Source organism: Lepidochelys kempii, chromosome 10 (genome assembly GCF_965140285.1).
Source record: "Lepidochelys kempii isolate rLepKem1 chromosome 10, rLepKem1.hap1, whole genome shotgun sequence".
NCBI classification, from domain to species: Eukaryota; Metazoa; Chordata; order Testudines; family Cheloniidae; genus Lepidochelys; species Lepidochelys kempii.
Window position 1 is genome coordinate 56,112,591 of NC_136389.1, and position 16,448 is coordinate 56,129,038.

The window sequence follows — 16,448 nt, forward strand, 5'->3', positions numbered from 1 at the left end:
ATTCTCTAATCCATTGTGGCATTATTATTGGCAGCTTCTGGTGCGCACTCACAATATTGCTAAGGACTGTACACAAAAGTCCCTGCTCCAGAGAGCTTACACGCTAAGGAGAATACCGCCTATCAAAATGTAAAGTTGTTGCTTACCGGTTGAGAGGCAGCTGTTTTAAATCCTGGAGAGTCTATTCTATGATTTGGCTGGGTCTGAGCTTGCGGTGCATAAGGAGGATATGTTTGACTTTCATGATGCATTCCAGAGGAATCCTCTCTTACAGGTTCAGAGGACCGTGTAATAGCAGATTCAGGAGGAGTCCCAACTTCATCATTGAGAGTTTCATCAAGTTCTTGATCAGTGTAGGCACCCCCTTCTGTATCTGTGTCATCATAGTCTGAAGTGTGTCTACTATCTGTGCTGTACATGGAATATTCACTACCTGGAGCTGACAGGTAGGAAAGGCGATCATCGTGTAAGTCAAGGTCATCACTTGTAGCACCATCTGCCTGTGTCAAACAAAATTAAATTAAGATCTTTAATCATTTTCAAAGGATGCCCTTCACCTTTCATGGGAAACTGGGGAGGTTATTTTCTTGCAGAGAACTAAAAATACATGTAAATTCAACATACTGTATGTATCTGCTTCCAATTTGCGATGGGAAGTTAAAAATCCAGGTTCTTTAAAGTGATTAAGGGTCTGATTTTCATATGTGCTGAACAATTCAATAGGAGCTGTAGGTGCTCAACAACTCTGAACACCTCTGTAAAATCAAGCCATTATTGTTGGAGGATATCATATAAAATGCTCTGAGAGTACGAGTCTGTAGTTTTCCTATCTCCATTGCTCTTCTATTTCAGTATCTGCTGGATGTCCAGCTGCTACACACAGTCACTTCCCAGTCCCATGGGATCAACCAGAATGGGGCAGGGAAAGGGGCAGCATATAGGGGGATCAGAGATGCTCTTCCTCTGTCTGCCCCCTCCAGCAATGGTGCTGTGGGATAAGTGGCATTAGCCATTGCATGCAGCTGGATTTGCTGTGCTCCCATTGCCCCCACCTACATCTCATATGCCTGGTTAGAAGCATTCTCTGAGGGTATGTCTTCACTGCAATTAGACACATGTGGCTGGCATGTGCCAGCTCACTCGGGTTCATGGGGCTCAGACTAAGGGCTGTGTAACTGTTCAGGCTACAGTCTGAGTTCTGGGACCCTCTCATCACACTGGGTCCCAGAGCCTGGAGTTCCACCCAAGGAATGTCTACACCACAGTTAGCCCCTTAGTCCAATCCCCATGAGTCTGAGTCAGCTGGCACAGGCCAGGCACAGGTGTCTAACTGCAGTATCACCACCACCACATCCAGATTACTAGTTTGAATTTTAGGCACATCAGAGATTAAGAGTAATTCCACTTGACAGCTGTTTAGTGGCCTACCCAAAATGAGTCAATCATTTCTACTCAGTTCTTCAGTGCCTATCTGATGTTGGCACTCTTCTTGACAGAAAAATGACCAATGATAACTGAACTATCTTCTCCTACTAAACAACAGGGTTGGGGTATTTTAGCGAAGGCAGTGAACCTTAGAATGCAATTGCCTGTGCTGTATGTTAAGGCCACAAGGAACCATCAAGCTCTAATCTGACCTCCTTTATAAACATAGCCCGTAGAATTTCTCCCATTAAGTCTTGCATTTAGCCCATAATTTCTGGTTGAGCTAGTGTGTATCTTTTACAAAGCCACTAATCCTGACAGATTTCAAATGACAGATAATCCACCACACCTTTTTGTAAGTGATTTCCGTGGGCAAATAACCTCGGTCACAAGGACAAAAAGCTTAGTTAAGTCTCTATTTTTATCGTGGTAGAAATCAGTGTAGAGTAGTACACAGTTGTCAACTGAGTCAGCTGATTCCTTTAGACCTGGAAGTGATAGGCAGAACTTGAAAAAAAAAAAAAAAAAAATTCATTCCAGGAGAAAACCCAGTTGTCTTGAAAGCACAACTGAGAGGAACGGAAGAGAGAGAGATGTAAAAATACAGTGGTGACCACTAAGAGCAGCAATATCACCAGGATTGTTTTTAAGCTTCAAAGATCCACCCCGCCCCACAGTTACTTTACAACAATCTTGATATGATCATGAAAAAGGGAAAGAAAGACTGCTCACTACTGTATTGTATAAAAGCGGTCATGGTTTTATAATTTCTGCTCAAACAAAGGGAAAGTGACATTTCTTACCTTTCCTTCTGAAACCCACACCAACTGGTTCTGTTGCTGCTGAATTGCTTCCTTTAGCGCTCCATACCAGCCATCATTCATTGAATTCAAGTTGATGGTAGCTAAAAATAAAATGGGATTAATATGACTTCTTATATAACATTTATTTTTCATTTGGAGAAAGTTCTGGACTACCACCAAATGCAATGTGAATTGTGAGTTTAAATAACTCTTGGAGCACTTTGTATACACACATTTATTTATGTCTCCCTTTTATATAAAGTAGTATGAGGCATTTTATCACCGGTAACAATGAGAGCTGAGTTCAAACACAATTTTACTCTAAAAAAAACTATTAATGTGGCATCTTCTTCCTTAAAATACTTTCCTCTTGTGTTCAGAGTCCTATCTGCTTCCTTTAGATTTCACAGTAAGTTTCTGCTGATTTTTACTCCTGTTGGCCTTGCCAAGCTAACACAGCTAAGAGAAAGTGAGGTGGCTTAGATTCCTACCTGTGCTTCAGCAGGACAGATCTTTACTAAATTCCACCTATCTGAGACTATACAAATACAGCAGATGTAATCTTGTCTGCAAAACTCATATTACTGGTGATGACATACAAGGAAGAAAGAATCTAGCTTGATTGAGACTGATTTTGCTTACAGGGCTGGCAATTAATAAACTTTTTTTTAATTAGCAAAATTGATCATATTTGATTCAGGAATCAAATATAGAAAACTGCAGCATTTTTACAGTCGCTTTCAAAGCGGAACCATGTGTTAAACCACCACAGATCCCCCAACTGTTAATACCACTCTTTGCTACTATGGGGCAACAGATAAGTCTGAAAGTGAATTAGGACCAGAGAGCAAGAAGGAAGGCCAGTCATGGATACAGTGGGAATTAGTCACAGTGAGAGCAGGATAGAATACCCAAGAAAGAGAAAAAGAGTTTGGGAAGGGGCCAAAATGTACCATAAGTCATGAAGGGATCTTTGTCTGCTACCTCCCCTTTAAGAAAAGCAGCGGGAAGGAAGCAGAAATACAAGAAGAGAAGAAAAGAACCACACAGAATACACCAGTACTGACAGAGCTTTGAAACTTGTGAAAACCACTAACCAACTTATTAAAATTTGAGGGGCTTTTCGATGCAATGGGTACTATTGGTATTCAGTTACCTAGCAATGCAAATCTAAAAATCATATTCACGCTATACAAGAGATGCTGTTCAAACCTCTGTTGGATATATTACCCCGCCCCAATTTAAGTTGGGCTTGATTCATAAACATTTCCTGCTGTTTACTTACTTGTGAAGAGATGATGATTATTTTTCCGTAGCTTGTGAGCTCTTTCATACAATTTTCTGGCACTTTTCCGTGATTCTGGACACAGTCTCATTCTCATGGTTTTTACACCCTGCTTGGAATCAGGGTTCAGGAACACCACAATGGGATACCATTGTGCATAATTCAGACGATCCACAGCATTTGGAGTGACATCTAATAAAGCATGTTTGTCCTGCAGAGAATAGTACATATGCAAGAAAGTAAAGCTTTCAAGCTCTCTAAAGATGTTAATGCATTTTTAATGTCTTCTACAGATTTTTCTATTTACCCTACAGAATTCACCATAGTATTTACATACTGATAAATAACTAACTCATTAACTTTTTCCATTCTGAAAATGGGAAAATATATGGGAATTCCCAATACAGCTAGACTGCCCATGCAATCAGTCTCATCAATATCAGTGCTACTTAAAATTGGTATGCCTAAACATGAATTGTTATTTCATATAATATATTTAACCCACATAAATCAGCCAGTTTTCCCAGGTAAAGGGTGAGCCATAAAACGGCACTGCACCACGAACAAAGTCTGTGGTTACTAGGAATAAAGGCCAGGTCCAGATTCCTAAGCAGAGCTAATTTTCATTTCTCTTCAACTCTCCTTCCAAGAAATTCCTGCCCTGCACATGGGACTTGACCAGCTTTCCCCTGCCACAGAGCCAATCTCAGGAACATGCAATTAGTGCAATAGCATATAGTGTTTCCAGCTTGTGATGTCCCTTCAGTGGCTAACATTTTTTCACCGGAGGGGGCAATAAAACAATTTCGTTCTTAAAATAAGATGAAAGAAGAGGGAAGGGATGGAAGTCACATGGGGTGAGCTAGTGTGAGACATCTCCAGGAACATAAATGAGGGAGTCTGGCATCAGTTTCTTCAATTAAGTAATCTCTCACTTGCTTAAAAAAAAAAAAAGCATATGAGCACCACAGACCAGCTGCAAGTCCCACAGTCCCACCCTTCTTCATGTGAAGAAAGTCGAAGAGAATAGGCAGCTTAGAACAGCAGTAATGGAACAGTAGAGACTTCCTGAAACAAAGCCTAGAAGCACGTCCAGATTAGAATCACAGAATATCATGATTGGAAGGGACCTCAGGAGTTTAATGGCAGGGAGGGGAAATAAGTTTTTCAAGTGATCGTCTGCATTATATTCCACGGTGGTTATCACAAGTCTACTCCACATGCATTGGAGAACTTTTTAGTTAGCAGTATCTGGAGGGGTGGCACATGCACCCTTTGCTTCCTCATGTGTGTGAGCAAAGTATAAACGGCAGAGTGGACCAGTACTGCCTGTGATTCCATGTGGTGAAGCACAAGTCCCTGAGCTTAAAGCACTGCCCCTCCTGCGAGACTATCATACATCTCAACAGCCACGCAAGCGGCACTTCTGGACTGGTGAGAGATCTGCAGGTCCTTTTTGAAGCAGACCCAGCATTTAAGGGACTAGTGCTTGAGGGCCTTCTTGCTGGGAGCAGTCCATACACCCAGACTCTGTTCCTGGGTCCCTGACCTCCAAACCTTTGGGTAGAGATCCTCAAGGTTTGCACCAGACACACCATCAAAACAAACTGAGATGCTCTCCCCAAAGTGGCCTTGGTACCAAGGGAGAGTCAGGTCCAGCCAGATACTGAGCAGAAGAGGTGCAGAATGTCTTCCCTAAGCTCTGACTCTAAGCCTCAGAAAATGACATGGCTGTCAGATAGCAAAGGTACATCAAAGCTGACGAAAAACTCCCTGAGTACTGCGGAAAGCACCAGTCAGGATGACCCAGATGTGCCATAGGTCTCACTTAGCGTGAGCCATGCTGGGACTAGGGAGCATAGCCTTAAATGGGACGTGACCCAAGGCTCCAACCCATAGTGACCATTGATACCAGCCCCCATAGCCTCCCATACTGTACAATGTTAACCTATAGAGTATGTTGGCCCCAAGCACTCCAGCTTCCCTAGAGCAGTGTTTCTCAACCAGGGATACAGGTACCCCTGGGGGTATGCAGAAGTCTTCCAGAGTTGCACATGAATGAAATCGTCAAGCTGTCATAGTTCTTCCTGAAGCCTCACACAGGGAAGGCCAAGCAGAGGCTGCATAAACTGGATACAAGAAAGGCCTTGCTGTTCTACTTGGACTAGGCCCTTCAGAAAATACCTCCATCTCTTGGTGATTTATGAGAGCAGGGTTAGGGGACAAGCAGTGTTCAAACAGAGAATATTCCAGTTGGATAGCCCAGTGTACCAGTTCATGTTCAGACTACCAGGGCACAGGCTACATCAGGCATTGGCAGGCATACCCCTCAGAGACATCTGCAGGCTGGCAACTTGGTCTTCTGTGAACACATTCATGAAACATTATTCACGAGTGCAAGCAACCAGGGATGATGCTCTGTTTGGCAGGACTGTGCTGCAGTCCCTGTGGGAGTGAACTACTTCTTCCTGCCTCTGTGGAGGCAGACTGTTTGGGAATTACCAGCAGTAGAATACGATATGGACAATCACTAAGAAGAAAAGGAGATTACTTACCTGTGCAGTAACGGATGTTCTTCGAGATACATAGTTCATATATACATATCCCATGTATATGGACTACACATCTCAAAGAAAAAAAGAGGTTATTCACCCTGTGTAATAACTGTAGCCCCCCACTCCGACATGGGCACTTCACTTCATGTGAACATGCACCCCACATGACTTTGATCAGAGATTTTCATTAGCAATGTCGGTTTGGCCCAAGCATGCACTGCTGATATTCTCAAGTCCTGCACCAAGACAAACTGTCCTCAGTTCCTTCTCCACTGCTAAGTGTCAGAAAGAATTCTGAAGCAGAGGAGAAGGAGGGCGGGGGTAGTGGAGCACCCATAGGTGACACACATCTCAAAGAACCATAGTTGCTGCACAAGGCAAGTAACCTCTTTTTCTTTGAGTAGTGTTCCTATAGATGCTCCACTTCTGATGACTCCCAAGCAGTATCCTCATAAGGAGGAGGGAGCCTTGGAATTGAGTCTATAACTGAGGAAAGAACTGCGTTGCCAACAGCCACATCAGATCTAGAGGCATTAACTACAGCCTAGTGCCCGGAAAAGGTATGTACCGAGGACCATGCAAATCTCAGATACTGAGACATTTTTAAGTAAAGCCATAGATGTAGCCTGTGACCTTGTAGAATGAGATGACAATTCAGGAGGTGGAATGCTAACAGCACTGCAACATGCAGTAATACATCCTGAAATCTATTTTGGCAATAGCTGGATAGAAAGAAACAGGGGATGGATCCTTTGGTTACCTGAAGTCTTGAAGTACAGAGCAGAGTTGCGGTACCAAGTGACATGCTTATACCTGCAGGACAGTACCAAGAGTTTCAAGTGCTCTCCAGAAGCACCGAAGAACGTGAGACAGGTACTGGGAGAAGGGTTAAGTCCAACGATCAGTATCGTTTGCTGTGTTTGCTCTGGCCATCTCCACCAGATGGTACTGGGGCTTTCTTGAAGCCAGGCTTATTCTTAGAGGTACGGGATTTTCCCACCTCACTAGTATCAGAGGAGCCCTTCTCCTTTGTGGTACTGGGCCAAAAGGTTGAAGTCCCAGACGGTTGACCAGCTCAGATGGTTTTCAGGTAGACTCCTTAACAGGGGAGCTAGAGCTCCTCTTCTTGAGATCTTTAGAGATGGTCTGGGAGGCCTTCCCTTTTCCAGGAGAGTGTTGCACCGAGGCTGATGAGGTGCTAGATACCCCCCACAGACTGAAGTGCCAGGGGATTCTCCTGGCCAGGCACCAAAGCAGGACAAAAGGAGCACTCCATCATTAACAATTGCAGCTTGATTCCCCAGTTCTTTCAAGCCCTGGATTTGAGGATTAAACAGATGTTACATTTCTATAGGACATGAGACTCTCCTAGGTAGCAAATGCACTTTAAGAGTGTCTGTCACCCACCATGATGGCCTCTACACGTGCAGCAACATTTAAACCCCAGTGAATTGGGCATGCTCATCACAGGGAGGACCTCCCACGAGGAAATAAAACAAACAATCTTCTAAATAACGAGTTTAACTAACTACAAACTAACTAACTTACTAGCTAAAATGAACTAAGTTAGACCAAAGTCAGCAAGTAGCCAAGGCACGTACCATGAGGACGTGCTAAGCTGAGTCTCAAGCCAAGGCAGTTCAGAAGGAATGGAGGCCTGTTTGCCTATGCAGCTTGATGTAGTCTTGGTATAGGGCACAAGAAGATCAGCAGCGCATGTGTAGGCCAAATGGATACTGCTAATGAAAATCTTCTATGAAGGGTGTATGGGGCACACCATGAAGAACATCCCCTACTGCTCAGGTAAGTAAATTACAGCTTTAAAATTTGTTATTGGTACATTTTTGAACTGCCATGCCACTAAGAGATAAGAGTCATTGGAGCTGGGACTGGAACTTGGGTGTCCCCCGTGAATACCTTAACCACTGAGGTACAGAGTCACTCTCATACTCTCTCTCTCTCTCTGGACAAATAAATATTCAAGTGTTTTATACCAAATAGAACAGCTTCAACAGGAGAGACTGAAAGACACCCCTGCAAACTACCCAATAATTTAATGGTTAGGCACTCACCTGGGAAAAAAGAGGCCTGGATTCAAGTATCTGCTCCAGAACAGGGATTTAAATCTAGGATACCGCCGGGCTATTGGGCATAAAGGGGCATCACAAACAACCTCCTCTGTGATTGGTGATAAATCCCCCTGTGACGCTAGCCCCCAAAACACTGATGTTTTGATAATGTCAAAAAAAATTGTTTAGACATTTCTGGATTTCTGGATAAAGATTCTGTCCAGCTCCAGTCAAGAGCTCGATTTGGTAGAGGATATGGCATTTTTCTTTACGTCAACTTTTAAAAGCTTCTATACAGAGAAAATTGTTTCATTCAACCTTACTGTCACGGTTTAATTTATATAAAAAGAGTACATAAGTTACTACAGTGCCTGGAGATAAATTATGTACATAATTTTTTGCTTTTTGTGAAACGTGATTTATACTTTGTTGTTTATGCTATTGTATGTAAAAACCACAGCATTTATCGTTATGGTTATTAGGTTTATTCACATGATTAGTCATTCAATTAATTCAACATTCCTGTTCTCTCTCATTTGTTTTCAGAATCAGCTACAAATTTAACAACAAAGCATACTTTTACCACTTACTCTGTCAATTATCTGTTTTATTGTATGAAGACGAATAATGCCAGAACTACGTTGGTCAGTACCAGCATCTCTTGGTTCACTTTCTGTTCAAGAGAACACAGTTAAAGTCATAATTTCTTAGCCACCTATTGGTCAATTACACAACCCTTTCTATGCTCCCCCATTAATATAAAATGGACCATCTCCTTCTCTAGCTCAAAATACTGGTTCAGATCTCTCATAAATTATAGTGCTGAAGATACATTTTTTTACTTAAAAATAATGCAGGAATTAAACTGTTAGTTCCCCAGTTTAGTTACAAAATTTGTTAGGTATTTACTAGGAGCTTCTGAATGTTTTTTGCAAGGTGCTGAATTAAAGAGGGGGCTGCGGGAGGGAGCCCTGAGGAAGCTCAGCATGTTACAGGATTGGGTCCTATGATAGCATTAATAATAATAAATTGAGCTTGCATTCATTCAATGCACATGATGTTCCTGAAGAGTCCTATAGCAAATTTGTATTACTTTATCTTTAAAATATCTGTATCAATCACTAGTTAACTACAACCAAATGTAAGCCTTTCAGAGTGTTTCAGTAAACTGCTGACAATATAAAAGTGAGACTTTAAAACATTAATGGCTGCAGGAATAATGCAGCAAAGGCTAGCAAAAGAGGCGATTATATAATTATAATTTTATATTAATCTGATAAGCAAAGAGAGACGCTTACTTGCAACTTGATAAATATCTGGTTCTTCTCTTGCCAGTTTCTCTCGTGCAACATCAGCAATTGGCCCAAAGATGGTAACAGGCCTGAGAAAGCCAGCTGGAATAAGAAAAATCAAAGTAAATTGATTTAAATGTATTTTAGGATGCAGTTTTTCCGTCATGAAGATTAAAATGTTGAACTGAATCAGCAAATATTTTAATCTCTTTAACAGGAAGCTACCTTCTCGAAGAACAACTCTTTCATATGCAGGAAACTTGGTCTGAACAGGTTGGGCAGAAAGATCTTCTCTGCTTTTTCGGAGATTTCTCTTTGAGCTGCGTAGACCTCGGAACCTCCAGAAATCTGCACGATCTCCCCCTGCTGTCTTTGGAAGTGTGTACTGTACACTAGCTAGTTGTTCAGCTCTAAGTGGGGCAGAGATTCCAGGGGTTAAAAAAAATAATTGACAGAAAACCCCAACTCCAGCAACAAACAAATCAGCTTTTGAAATGACACTTGATTAACAAAGTTTAAGCCTGAACACATTATAATGACATAACAGGCTAAAGGACCACTGATCACCAAATGAGAGGTTCCCCAGTACATTTTTCAGTACATTTTAACAAAGTAATTGCCTTTTGAAAATCCCCTTCTCTTGCCACGAGTGATCAATTAACACGGCTGATGCAACTACAACCATTACTTAAGTAGTATGTACTTTTCAGAAAGTATTTATGTATTTGTAAATTTTTGGCGAGATATATGGTGTGTCTACTTTTGCTCTTCATTAATTTTAGGCCCTACCTAGACTAGGAAAAAAGATGACAGACTCCCCACTAGGCTTTAATTTCACCAGATTAGCACACTCTGAAATACAATTGCTTTGTCTTGACTAGAGTTTTAGAAGGTGTTAATTTGAATTCAGTTACCTAATTCAATCTGACATCACACCTTTAAGGCCTTGTCTGCACTAAGATTTACTCCCCCACCCTTGTGTTTCTCTTGCCTGGAAACAGGGAGAGACAACTCCATGTGACTAGCCAATGGACTGACCAAGGGCCACAGTTTGTGAACCTCTGTTCTAAACCAAACCCAAATGTAAGTTTGGGTACTCAAACTGGATAAGTCTAATTGCAAATTATTTGGGGTTCTACAACTGATTTTTCTTCCAAAATGTTAAGAAAGGTATAAAATGTCTGAGTGACCAGGAGATTTTACTAAAACAGCATTAAACAGACTAAGAACTTGCACAAACTTGGGCCACAGATTTCACAATCATTGTACTAAACAGTTTCAAGATGCTACCTGTTTTTGTTGGGTATGATGCCTCTTTCCACCTCTTTGTGATTTTTGCCAATTCGAATAGCCAGCCAGGACCCAAGCTTGCCGTTGTACAAAGTATCCACCACCCGGAACACTTCACCTTTGTTGAAACTTAGCCCATAGGGAGATTCCTTTTCATATTCAAAATGAGTTCTGATATAGAAAGAATCTCCTACATCAGACTCAACAATGCGACGATAAACTGCAATAAAAGTTAGTTGAAGTACATTAAAGGATTCCTAATGCTCATAGCAGTTATATAAAAACATTCTGAGCAGAAATCTTGCCTATCCTTAGTTCTCCATTTTAATTGTGAGGTATTTTGGAAACCCGTAAGACTAAATCCCCACATATCAGCATGTGAAATGTATGTGGAATTCACATACAATCCATATCACGTTACTGTGATGCATTCAGAAACAGTTGATATCCTCCATGAATTCACAGTATTTATATTATTTGTCTTTTTTCCTATGAGTTCAGAGCTGATTTAGTGAATTTTGCATATCAAGCCATACGGACAGCACTGGAATCAGATATCACTTATTACAGAACGGATGAACCTTAAAACATTGAGTTTCCTCATATTGTCTAGCCACAGTTTTACAGCCATTATTTAGACGTAGTCTACACACTTTTGTACTGATATAACTCTTTCAGTTATGGTTGTGTGGTTTAAAAAAAAAAAAAAGTTATAGCAGTGCAACCCCATTCACGTGGAAAAGGATTGAGACCACAGACTCATTTCAAAACTAGCTACTGAACTGTTGTCAGATAATTAATCTATCACTACTGTACAATCTCCACTGCATTTGAAATAGTGACCTAAAAGTGAAAGGCTTCACATTACCAACCTTCTTGGGTTGCCACTCCCCAGGGCAAACAGTTATCAAAGGTAAGCTACACCGTCTCTATCTGGTCTCAAAAAGCCGGCCAAGCACTTTCTGTCCTTATATTTGAGGAAACTACTTACCGTCCTTTTTCTTCTGTGCCAAAATTGTCACCTCTTCTCCTTTAGGGAGATCAAGCAGAAAAAGCACTGCTTCCTCTCTGATGATATTTGTGAAGTCTACATTATTTACCTGGCATCAATACAATAACGAACGGTTTTCAATTACTACACAATGTAGCAAAACATATACATGCATTGTGAAACATACATTTCACATAAATAATGCAGTTTTTCACAACGAATTAATCTTAAGAGTTGTTTATCCAGTTAAATATAACTTAACTGCATGAACTTCAAGAAGCTTTTTGCGTATATTTCTCAGAATAAGTGAAAAATATTGCTATTTAACAAAAATATGCAGTACCTGCAGAGTATAAACTGAACAGACTTTATCGAGTACTTCTAGGTCAGCCATCATGGATGACCTAGAAGTACCAGAGATTTCAAAGGGCCATATGTTTAGATTATTACAGATGGAGGAGCTTCTTAGGATGTGTCTACATCGGGAGTTAAACCGGATTGATTTGACAGGTGTTTCTTAACATGCAATATCTAAGTCACACTAATGGCAGGCATATAGGATGGCTGCCTCCTCTTTCAATTTGCATTGTGTACACATGACTGTGGCTTGCCATGTACAAACTGCGTGGCATTCTCAGAGGGTATCCCATGGTTCTTTGCTTTGCTATTTAGCAGTCTGCATTCTGGAATTCTTCTGGCTGTGCATTGCAGGATGCATAAGGGAAGCCAGGCAGATTCCAATTTTTAAAAAAAAAAAAATCTCGTATCTCCATCATCTCCACACCAAGCTCCCTTTCTGGGCAGGCTAGTGCCATTTTTGAATTGCCGTCAGCCAGCATGGTCCCAACGATGCTCTTCACGTCTATGCTGGCAACTGTAAACACAGAGAGGCTGCTTGTGCTGTATTTCAGCTCTAGTAGCCAGGTGACTTTGGTTTTGGACTTTGCCTTCTGCACCAAGAAGGAGATGATGTGGCAGCAGCAGGAGCTTAAGCATCAACAGAAGAAGCAGAGTGAGGAAGAAGATGGTGACATCCAGCAAATGCTACTACAGCGACTGTTCCTGGAACAACTTCGCACCGTACAGTACTGTCTCTGGACTCAGAAAATCAGCATCAACTGATGGAAAAGGTTTGTTCTGCAGACCTGGGATGACCAGCAGTGGCAAGAGAATTTCAGAATGGCTAAGACAACCTTTTTGTGCTGAAGTAGTTCCGAAAGTGCAGGAGCAGCATGCCAACTTGCGGTGCCCCATACCTGTCAAGAAGTGGGTCACCAATGCCACCTAGAAACTAGCCAACCCCAAATCCAACCAGTCCATAACCAACCAATTCAGAGCAGGGAGATCGACTGTTGGAGCCACTGTCATGCAGATGTGCGACGCCATGGATAAAGTACTGTTTCACTGGATTATAAAGCTTAATAATGCTCAGGAGATTGATGGCTTTGTATGCATGGGTTCCCAAACTGTATTGGGGCAATTGAGGAGACCTCTGTGCTTATTATTTCAGCTTCACCCCCACCTCCCCTGACAAGGGCTTAGAATTTATAAATAGAAAGGGGTATTTCTCCATGGTGCTACAAAGGCTGGTTGACATCGGTCGTGTTGAGTGGTGAGGCTTGAAGCTATACAGAGCATTAGATGGCTCAAAAGGGCTGAGCTCAGTATCTTGTGCTATCCAGGGAGTACAGAACAAGGCTAGGTCCTGGTTTGGAGCACTGCCTTGCCTGCTGCTCTGGCAGCAGCAGCAAGTGCTGCATCAAAGCATTCTGGCTCTATATTGCCTCCAGGAGTTTTCTCTGCATCCCCGTCTTTCTCAACAGTGTCTTTTGCTGTGGTAACTCTGTCCCTGGCCACAGCAAGATCCATTTCTTTATCACTCACTGATCTGAAGTACAATTTCCACCTCTCCGTTGTTTTCAGGGTTTTATGAGGCGTCTGCAATGAGGTCAGCGGACATTACACACTGGATTAACTCAACTTAATCCGGTTTAAACTCCCCATGTAGACAAACACTGAGATTAGTTGTCCAAACTTGTTTCACACGATTTTCCTTTATGGTTGCCCTTACTCCTTGTTATCTAATCTTTAAGTATATTTGAACATTTGAGATCTGATTATCAACATTAGGTAGTCAATGATTAGCACATGCATGCTGTTAAAACATGTTTCTTTAAAGTTTAATCAGTCCAATTTCAAAACTCTAAGTGTAGGTCTATCCTTTTGCCCCACCAAAGTCCATAAACAGCAGGTAACGAGGCCCAAGTGTCTTGCTTTTGAAAACAGACTGAAGTACAAAAACCTTTGTAAAATTGAATGAGAACTAAAAATTCCACGTTTTAAACTTTGTCATCAATATGAAAGAATACAAAGAAATTACTTTTCTAGAAACATGCCATAGTAGCATTACGAGAGTTTTACTAATCCATGTGAGGAAAAAACTCACATTTACACAATTTACCATATATTCCGCAAATTATACGTAAGGGGTTGGTCCGGGTCTCTAATGGTATACTTTTAATACCGTATGTGATACCAAAGTTTTAATCTATTCACTAACTGAGCTAACTGCAGGGTAAATAAGGCACATTCTTCTTTTGTTCAAAAACATGTGTTGGAAGCAGTGCTCTGAAATAGGGGTGCAGATGATTGGGCAATAAACTCCTATGGACAATGCTACTTTTCTAGGCATTTTGCAAAACTAGATATCTATGAATGAAAGATGCTAAGTGCTACGTGCTGATTATTATTTGTTTATATGATAAAGATATTTATACACACTTTTTAGTTAACAGTTTAATAGCCAGTTAGTTAAACAATTATTCATCCAATCTGAAACTAGGAAACTTGGGAGCCATAATTTACCAGTGATCTAGTAGCAACAGTGGAAGCTGCAAGAATTTTTACCACCATCGTCTAACCCTATTCAGGGTAGGCAAAGATAAAACAGTATACACTAAAAAGGTAATACGTACCAAAATTCTGTTGCATTACTGAACTGCAGCAGATTCTTTGTATGAAAGATTTTGACCTACCCTGAGAATTTGATCTCCTTCTTCTAATCCTTCTTTCGCTGCAGGGCTGTCCTCCAGAACACCAGCTACAAATATGCCTACATCATTGCCACCAGCCAACCGCAAGCCCACGCTGTCTCCTTTTTTGAATTTTACCAGCTTCATGCTTGGCCTGTAGGTTTATAACACATTCCAATTAACAGACATACAACAGTTGAATATGTGGTCATAGATTAGCAGCTGTGGAGTTACACCAGCAGAGAATTTGTTCATTATTTCAATTTGACATCATTGTATCCATGCTATTTCTTTCAGCAACACACTAACTATAATAGCAGAATATTCTTCTCATCAGCTGAGCTTTTGAAAATAATGGTAATATTGCTAATCTAATTGCCTTCTATGATGAGATTACTGGTTCTGTGGATGAAGGGAAAACAGTGGATGTATTGTTTCTTGACTTTAGCAAAGCTTTTGACACTGTCTCCCACAGTATTCTTGTCAGCAAGTTAAAGAAGTACGGGCTGGATGAATGCACTATAAGGTGGGTAGAAAGTTGGCTAGATTGTCGGGCTCAACAGGTAGTGATCAATGGCTCCATGTCTAGTTGGCAGCCAGGGTCAAGTGGAGTGCCCCAGGGGTCGGTCCTGGGGCCGGTTTTGTTCAATATCTTCATAAATGACCTGGAGGATGGTGTGGATTGCACTCTCAGCAAATTTGCGGATGAATACTAAACTGGGAAGAGTGGTTGATACGCTGGAGGGCAGGGATTGGATACAGAGGGACCTAGACAAATTGGAGGATTGGGCCAAAAGAAATCTGATGAGGTTCAATAAGGATAAGTGCAGGGTCCTGCACTTAGGACGGAAGAACCCAATGCACAGCTACAGACTAGGGACCGAATGGCTAGGCAGCAGTTCTGCGGAAAAGGACCTGGGGTGACAGTGGACGAGAAGCTGGATATGAGTCAGCAGTGTGCCCTTGTTGCCAAGATGGCCAATGGCATTTTGGGATGTATAAGTAGGGGCATAGCGAGCAAATCAAAGGATGTGATCGTTCCCCTCTATTCGACATTGGTGAGGCCTCATCTGGAGTACTGTGTCCAGTTTTGGGCCCCGCACTACAAGAAGGATGTGGATAAATTGAAGAGAGTCTAGCGAAGGGCAACAAAAATGATTAGGGGTCTGGAACACATGACTTATGAGGAGAGGCTGAGGGAACTGGGATTGTTTAGTCTGCAGAAGAGAAGAATGAGAGGGGATTTGATAGCTGCTTTCAACTACCTGAGAGGGGGTTCCAGAGAGGATGGTTCTAGACTATTCTCAGTGATAGAAGAGGACAGGACAAGCAGTAATGGTCTCAAGTTGCAGTGGGGGAGGTTTAGGTTGGATATTAGGAAACACTTCTTCACTAGGAGGGTGGTGAAACACTGGAATGCATTACCTAGGGAGGTGGTAGAATCTCCTTCCTTAGAAGTTTTTAAGGTCAGGCTTGACAAAGCCCTGGCTGGGATGATTTAATTGGGGATTGGTCCTGCTTTGAGCAGGGGGTTGGACTAGATGACCTCCTGAGGTCCCTTCCAACCCTGATATTCTATGATTCTATTCACTTGCTTAAGATATTTTGTTGTTTGCTTTAATATATTAATTTATATAAATCGTATTTTAAATAGACTGCTTCATAATTTAAGGGGCTTTTTGTTTGTTTTTAACAGTCAACCTTCC

General features: G+C 41.6%; 1 protein-coding gene across 9 annotated transcripts in view; it reads right to left on the bottom strand.

Moving 5' to 3' along the window:
* Positions 1-16,448, bottom strand: part of TJP1 (tight junction protein 1) — a 308,783-nt gene that overhangs the window by 35,093 nt on the left and 257,242 nt on the right. For all 9 annotated transcript variants that reach the window (XM_073303700.2, XM_073303698.2, XM_073303696.2 and 6 more), the window contains 9 exons: positions 14,746-14,896; positions 11,711-11,819; positions 10,720-10,939; positions 9,655-9,839; positions 9,436-9,531; positions 8,728-8,810; positions 3,514-3,724; positions 2,229-2,329; positions 147-500 (listed from right to left, as the gene is read on the bottom strand). In XM_073303700.2, coding sequence (XP_073159801.2) covers positions 147-500; positions 2,229-2,329; positions 3,514-3,724; positions 8,728-8,810; positions 9,436-9,531; positions 9,655-9,839; positions 10,720-10,939; positions 11,711-11,819; positions 14,746-14,896 — 1,510 coding nt within the window. The remainder of the gene's footprint in view (positions 1-146; positions 501-2,228; positions 2,330-3,513; positions 3,725-8,727; positions 8,811-9,435; positions 9,532-9,654; positions 9,840-10,719; positions 10,940-11,710; positions 11,820-14,745; positions 14,897-16,448) is intronic.